Here is a 7,403-nt window from a genome sequence, read left to right as displayed (position 1 = left end):
GCTACAAAACAAACAAGTAATTTATAAAAATAATAAAAAAAATTTGTGACAGTAAATTTGAACCAGCGTGATGTTGGATTAAACACAAAAAGGCACATTTGGACAAATATCGGCAAAACCAATATGAGTTGGCTGATTTCAATATGCACCAATAAGTTTAAAAATGGCAAACAATGGTCGATATATCGGCCAAACCGATATACTAAATCATTCCACCAACAAAGAATCACAGAAGATTCTCGACTGGGACCGTTTAGCGTTAATAAAGGCTGACATAGCAGATGTTCATCAGGAGTGGGCAAGAGGAGACAGAGAGATGGATCGTGGAATTGAAATAGCAAGGTGCAGATCCAGTAAGTGTCCAGTTGGCCAGAATGAGGGATTTGAATTCATTCTGACTGCTATAGGCCAGAGGGCTGTTCAGTTCAGTTTGGTAGAGGCCAAAATGTATCAATGTAGGCTACACGTTTTACAAATATACAATACACGCCTAAGTATGGGTCATAGACCAGGACCAAAGCAATTAAACAGCCTTTTAACTTAAAATGTTTTAAACGCATGTACCCTCTAGATGTGATAACATTTGAAATATGCCATAGGTGCATAGTTTTGTATTGTTTTGCATGTAAGTGAACCAATTGTACACACAGCTGATACATGTTGGCTTTCCCTGTTAAGGGAAAACAGTTAAAACGGCCTTAATTATATATTTTCTAAAAGCCTATAACCTCTAGATAAGATTTAACTTGCATTGATGTCCTGACCTTCCTCCACAATACATAGCCCTGTACTGTATTTCCAATGTATAGTAATGCATTGATTTTCAAGGTACACGGGGCGGCAATATGTAGCGCATCCCAAAAGGTTCAATGTTAACGTTCAAAGAACATTCGGCATTGCCAGACCTTTCAAAAAAAGTTTGTTTCGCTGGGCCCGTGGCCTATCTTCTGCTTTATGACCAAATGCCAAGCATCGGAAATGCCTTTAAAGTAAGGTTAGAGACTTTACCATAACATCGGAAATGTTAGTATGGATGCAATTTTCCTGGAGTGTACAAACATACTAGCCTATATGTACTTTACAAGACATACGATTTTGATGTCAGAGAAGGACTTGATTATTGAGCGCTGAAATCCTCGCAACAACTTTCCTCCATTCATCCCCGCCCCCTGTTGTTGACCAAAAACTAGCCAGCATGAGAAGTGTAACGTAGAGTAAGGCTAGCATCCAAGCTACAGGCTACACCCAGAACCTTTTTCGGCCTCAACTTCACTGGTCGTTCGATTACAAAGGTATGTGCACCACTGTTGTCAATTGTACGAGTTAAATGCTCTACCAAAGAACCACCAAACATCGTTTAATGGTCTATGATGCGTATTTACACTTTCCACAAACTTCCCGCTTTTTTAACGTGGCCCAAGGAACTACTCGCATGCTACCGTTGATGCACCATCTTAAATGATGGGGGGGATATGCTAACTTGCTACATATCTGATGCGGCTAAGCAGAATATATGTTGGTTAGCATAGCTAACTTTGGCAAGGGATCTGAAAGCTCTACCAGTCAATAGAAAAATGTCGAGCGTGCGGAGTTAGCTGGTCTACTTAGATAGATTGAAACTATTTCAGTAATCAAAACAGCGAGCGTGTCTAATTAACGTTAATAAGAAAGAATACGCCGAAGTTTTAATTACAGCAATCATCTTACTGGACTACAACAAAAAACATTTGTGCGTAAGTGGGGTAAGTTAGCTTGCTGCAGTTAGCCACTTGGGTAACGTTACCACGAAGTTTTCGACGCCGTGAGCCTGTAGTACGTTAGCTTACTGTTGCTAGCTGACACACAAAATATTTTTTTATGGCTTAAATGTAATTATTTAACCAGAAATGCGATAGAACAAGAGTATTTACCCCCTATTCAAGCCACTATTCCATTCGTTTTCACGGAGCATTTTTTCGGAAGTCTTGACAGCACCGTGACTTTGGCCAGGATTTCCGGCTGCTTTTACATTGCCCTTCTGTTGTTTTGTTTCCGTTTCTTCCATTTCCGTTTTAAGTTTCCAGAATCAAAAGTCTTCTAAGAAGTTAACTCGATTAAAGTTATAGAGTAACGTCTGCGATTTCGTTTATCGCAAAACAATGACTAACAAAAAGGTTTCTTCCAATCATCATCTGCGATTGCGTCGCTTCGCGTCTCCCTCTTGTGAAATGTCTGCGAACAATTTGATAGCTAGGAAGGTATTTCTGCTCGTACGTAGCCATCAAACTTCTCAGATCAAGTAATAATGTTGCAATTGCAATCAGTGATTATAAGCTGTATCTATATTAAATGCCTGAATGATTTCCTAGCAAATTATTATAGTTACGTCGTTAGGGCCTACACTCGGACAAGGCCTCGGTGTTGCGTGATGGCTACATGGGCCCACAGGTTACATAGGGTTGATTGTATACATTCCTGGGAACTTAGCTAGTTGATATTAAATGCTTTGATTTACTGAATACGTGCATGTTGTTCAAGCCCATTTAAAGTTATATTATATATGTTTAACATGTATTTTATTCCATTTTAGATTATCAAAAATAAATTTAAAGGGGGATGTCAAAAAGTGAAACAGAAGAGATGATAGAAATTGAAATTGATGGTCAAGATAAACAGGATTGTGTGGAGGAGGGGTGAGTCACATGAGTCCTCTTAGTTCTGTGCACATACACTACAGGATTTGTGTGTCAAATAGTCATATAATGATTTGATTAGTGTAATATTTTGTCTGGTAAAGTTTGATGTCATTATAACAGTGGCCATTGTATTGCCCTATTCTGTCAGACTTGCAAGACCCACTGTCTAACCCACTAATGGGGGGCCCTTTGTGACATCGCAAGAACAGACAATTTTCAGTTGCTGCTCTGTCAGCTTGTTATGATCTAATCTGTGACTTTGTGTGTGTGTCTGGGGGTGTCCAGAGTGGAGGAACAGACCATCACAACATCTGAGCTCATCACTCAGGACATTGACATCAATGAGCCAGTTGGGAATCTCAAGAAGCTTCTGGAGCCCCGTCTCCAGATCCCGCTGGAAGGCTTTGAGATCTGTCTGCAAGACATCCATGTATGTAACTCTGTGGGTGATGTGAAAAGCATGTTTTTTCCTGTGGTAAATGAGAGTGGTTGTATGGGTGTATACCTCACATTCTCCTTCTCCCCCTCTTGTTTTGCCTCTTTCAGCTATCAGCAGAGCACAGCCTGTTTGATCAAGGTGTGAAGACAGATGGAACTGTACAGCTCAGTGTGCAGATCATCTCCAGACCAGGTAACTCGATACACACATACAAACAAGACATGCCCAAGCACAAACATAGGAATATTGTTCTTTTGGAAGGCAGTGCTTCCTGTTGCACCCTTGTTGATTTTCTCCATATCCCTGCCACTGCCCTACAGATGAGCAGAAGCTCAACATTCTGGAGATCGTCAAGCCGGTGGAGACGGTGGAGGTGGTGATCGACCCAGACGCAGCGGCCGGCGAGGAGGCCCATCTGATGGAGGACGGTCAAATGATCGCTGTGGAGCGTTCGGCCATCGCAGACGACACGTCGGAGCAGGTTACGCGGTGGGCGGCTGCTCTGGAGGGCTACAGAAAAGAGCAGGTCCGCCTCAACATCCCTTACGGTGAGTGGACTTGCAGCCACAGGAACTTGTATGGAAGGTTTTACTCCAGTGTGTGCTAACCTACGACAATAGTCAAAACTATAGCAACATTTGTATTACCTAGTCACCCATGTCTTAGCAGCTACAGCGTTACACTCTGGGGGCATGTATGTGAGCCTCCATGTTCATGCTCCCAGAGTGTAGCGCTGTGGCTGCCTGGTTGCTTTTGCTGTTGGAACTAGCAGCTTGAGCTAGATAAAACCCATTTTCCATACCGACAGTAGTCGGTGACCTCGAGAAACATACAGTACAGGCCAAAAGTTTGGACACACCTTCTCATTCAATGCGTTTCCTTTATTTTCCTTAAACTTTACATTGTAGATTCATCAAAATGATTAATGAACACATGTGGAATTATGTACTTAACAAAAAAGTGTGAAATAACTAAAAAACATGTCTAGTTCTAGTAATTCTAGTTTCTTTAAAGTTGCTTTTTTTTTTATTTAGTACCATATTCAGCAAGCCATAACTTGACAAATATTCATCTGTGGGCCAAATAACTTTGCATTCATTCATAGTTTTGATGCCTTCAGTGAGAATCTACAATGTAAAAAACGCATTGAAATGAGAAGGTGTGTCCAAACTTTTGGCCTGTACTGTAGATCTATGTGAAAAATCGCTGGATTTCTCCTTTAAGCTGTGACAAGCTGTGAGATATAGGAAGATAATGGATATAGTATGTCTATTTGGAAAATGGTATACATTTAACATATGATATCTATAGCATGCTTGAAAGATGGAATCACACTAGGATATGAAATAACTCCCTGTATTTTAATTTCTCTTGTATTGACCACTGGCTTCAGTGGAAGTGTTTAAAGTGGACTTTTAAGCAGTGTTTTCATCTTTCAGACCCGGTGCAGTGGACAGCTGACCAGGTGATCCACTGGGCAGTCTGGGTGATGAAGGAGTTCAGCATCGAGGAGATGGAGGTGGGCAGCATCCACATCCCGGGTCGTGACCTCTGCTCCCTGAACCAGGACGAGTTCCTGCAGCGGGTTCCCAACGGAGAGATCTTGTGGAGCCACCTGGAACTGCTGCGCAAATGTGAGTGTTATGCATTCCTTGTGTGTGTGACTGTGTGTGTGTATTTGTGGGTATTTGTGAGTCCTTGTTCTGTCTGGACTCACAAAGCTGTCTGATAAATATATATATATATACTGTATAAGTTGTTACTGTTTTTTCTTATTTTCTGTTAAACTAATCAAATATGGATTCTACTTACAGATGTGTTGGCCAGTCAGGAACAGGCTGTTCAAGAGGCCACCGTGACTATTGACCAGCGTGAGTTTCACACATGACCTAATAATCTTCAGTCCACTCACTTTAACCTCTCCTCAGTTCTATGCAGTGTTCTCAGTTCAGTTCAGAATTTTGTCATCTGTGATAGTAGCTTTTCTTCATTCCGTGTGTTGAGACTCCATTTCCCCCGACTTCCTCCTGCAGCGGTGCAGATAATCCCGGCCCCTGTGATGCAGACCACGCCTACAGCCATCAAGGTGCTGAAGCAGAACAAAGGCCCGCGCGCACCGCGCATCAGTGGAGAGGAACGCAGCTCACCAGGCAACCGCACAGGTACCTGAGGACCTCTGTGTACTGTTAGGGGATCTGAAGGCCATGCCGTGTGCGTGTGCGTGTGCGTGTGCGTGTGCGTGTGCGTGTGCGTGTGTGTGTGTGGGTGTGTGTGTGTGTGTGTGTTTGTGTGTGTGTGTGTGTGTGTGTGTACGCACACACACCATGCAGCTCGTCTGCAATTTAAAGTTAATGATAACAGATGCACACATTCTAAACAGAGGTCTGGAAGATGTACTGTATCTGCGTGTTTGTTTGACTGTGTTCTCTGCCCCTTTGCCAGGTAACAATGGCCAGATCCAGCTGTGGCAGTTCCTGCTGGAGCTGCTGACGGATAAAGACGCACGGGACTGCATCTCCTGGGTGGGCGAGGAGGGCGAGTTCAAGCTGAACCAGCCCGAGCTGGTGGCCCAGAAGTGGGGCCAGCGCAAGAACAAGCCCACCATGAACTACGAGAAGCTCAGCAGAGCTCTCAGGTCCGTACTGACCGCACACCACAGGAGCGCCACGTGCCATCAGGCTGCAGTCATTACTCACACAAACACACACACACACGGTCACTCAGTCTCAGACACACACACACACACACACTCGGACAGAAGAAATATACTTTCTCTATTTCTCTGCCGTTCTGTACAGTGCACCAAGATTAAAAACTGTTGGAATGCATACAGAGGGAGTAAAATATTCACATTCAGCACAGCTTAACATTTTCGGTTTGATTTATATTTGTTTGATATATATATTTGTGTTGCTGTCTCACTCACTCACTCATACCCGCTCCCTCTCACTCACTCACTCATACCCGCTCCCTCTCACTCACTCACTCATACCCGCTCCCTCTCACTCACTCACTCATACCCGTTCCCTCTCACTCACTCACTCATACCCGCTCCCTCTCACTCACTCACTCATGCCCGCTCCCTCTCTCTCTCTCTCTCTCTCTCTCTCTCTCTCAAATTAAAGTCTGTGCTGCTGTTGGCATTATGCAACAGCGCAAGGGCATGAATAATTGAGCTGCACCTCGAGTCACATTATGGAACATGTAATTAATAATTGAACCGCACATCAGCGCTCAGGGCCACAACACACACACGCGGCAGCAGCATTTGGCAGCTCCATCCTTTAAAGCTGCACTGTGATGAATGCGTCCTGCCTCTTCGGCCTGTTTGTATGTTTAGTGCCCGCGTCCACCTCTCACCCTGACCGCTTCTCCTCTTCCTCCTCCCTGGCAGGTACTACTACGACGGTGACATGATCAGCAAGGTGCAGGGCAAGCGCTTCGTCTACAAGTTTGTGTGCGACCTGCGGACGCTGATTGGCTACAGTGCGGCCGAGCTCAACAGCCTGGTGACCGAATGCGAGCAGAAGAAGCTGGCGCGCGTGCAGCTGCACGGCATCAGCCAGCCCGTCACCACGGTGACCCTGGCCACCTCCGACAGCTGAGCTGTGGATGTGGAGCAGCAGGGCCTCTCTTTCTCTCAGCCAATCAGGAGACGGCTGGGGGTGGTCAAATGATGGTGACTGAGGGGAATAGGGATGTTTGTGCAAAAGTTACAAGCAGCTTCTGGAAGGAATGAGTGTGTGGATGTGTAAAGGCGTGGTGGCGTGTATGTGTGTTTGTATGCATGTGTGTGTGTGTTTGTATGCATGCATGTGTGTGTGTCTGTTTGTATGCATGTGTGGCTGGGTGCTTGATTATGCCCTCCTTAGGGGTGTGAATGTGTACACTTGTGTGAGAGGCAGCATAAATGCTCTATACGTGCGCTTATGAGTTTGTATGCTCGTTCTCTGACAGCAGGCTAGCGTGCGCTTATGAGTTTGTATGCTCGTTCTGACTGCAGGCTAGCGTTAGCTGCATTTCCACTGTATATAATCTGTGTTTTGATAGCCATGAGGGCAGTGTATTTTGATATTTTCCATTTGTAAAGGATCAATTTCTTCTCCCTTTTTCCTTTTTTTATTATGTTGAGTGTCCGATTTCCTTGAGGTGTGGGCCTTTAGGCTTGGCCACTAGGGGGCAATAAAGCAACAAGTGTTTTTTTGAATCTTGTGTGTGGAGAATTGTGTAACACCTTCATTCTTGTTTTTCTCTCCCAGTCTTCTCTCTCTCTCTCTCTCTCACTCACT

General features: G+C 44.4%; 1 protein-coding gene across 5 annotated transcripts; it reads left to right on the top strand.

Moving 5' to 3' along the window:
* The first annotated feature begins 1,169 nt into the window (after positions 1-1,169).
* gabpa (GA binding protein transcription factor subunit alpha) lies at positions 1,170-7,321 on the top strand. 5 transcript variants are annotated; one of them, XM_076263903.1, is made up of 10 exons: positions 1,170-1,292; positions 2,570-2,672; positions 2,961-3,105; positions 3,222-3,306; positions 3,435-3,662; positions 4,554-4,748; positions 4,929-4,985; positions 5,148-5,276; positions 5,557-5,749; positions 6,509-7,321. In XM_076263903.1, the coding sequence occupies exons 2-10, from the start codon at positions 2,596-2,598 to the stop codon at positions 6,717-6,719; spliced, it is 1,320 nt and encodes a 439-aa protein (XP_076120018.1). In that variant the 5' UTR covers positions 1,170-1,292; positions 2,570-2,595; the 3' UTR covers positions 6,720-7,321. The 5 variants fall into 5 exon arrangements, with proteins under 5 accessions (XP_076120018.1, XP_076120019.1, XP_076120017.1 ...); XM_076263904.1 differs by lacking the exon at positions 1,170-1,292 and adding an exon at positions 1,530-1,733; XM_076263902.1 differs by lacking the exon at positions 1,170-1,292 and adding an exon at positions 1,530-1,742.
* Positions 7,322-7,403: the final 82 nt, after the last annotated feature.

The sequence above is a fragment of the Alosa pseudoharengus genome, unplaced genomic scaffold, assembly GCF_046254945.1.
Source record: "Alosa pseudoharengus isolate Yale_2024_CS ecotype anadromous, Long Island Sound unplaced genomic scaffold, YU_APseudo_1.1 YU_APseudo_1.1_scf_3, whole genome shotgun sequence".
In the NCBI taxonomy this organism is placed as follows: Eukaryota; Metazoa; Chordata; class Actinopteri; order Clupeiformes; family Clupeidae; genus Alosa; species Alosa pseudoharengus.
This window is presented reverse-complemented; position numbering and strand designations above follow the sequence as displayed.

Coding starts and splice junctions, on each gene's coding strand:
- gabpa (XM_076263903.1), top strand. CDS start 2,596: ATGTCAAAAAGTGAAACAGAAGAGATGATAGAAATTGAAATTGATGGT. Junction 2,673..2,960: donor CAGGATTGTGTGGAGGAGGG/GTGAGTCACATG, acceptor GGGGGTGTCCAG/AGTGGAGGAACAGACCATCA. Junction 4,749..4,928: donor CCTGGAACTGCTGCGCAAAT/GTGAGTGTTATG, acceptor TTCTACTTACAG/ATGTGTTGGCCAGTCAGGAA.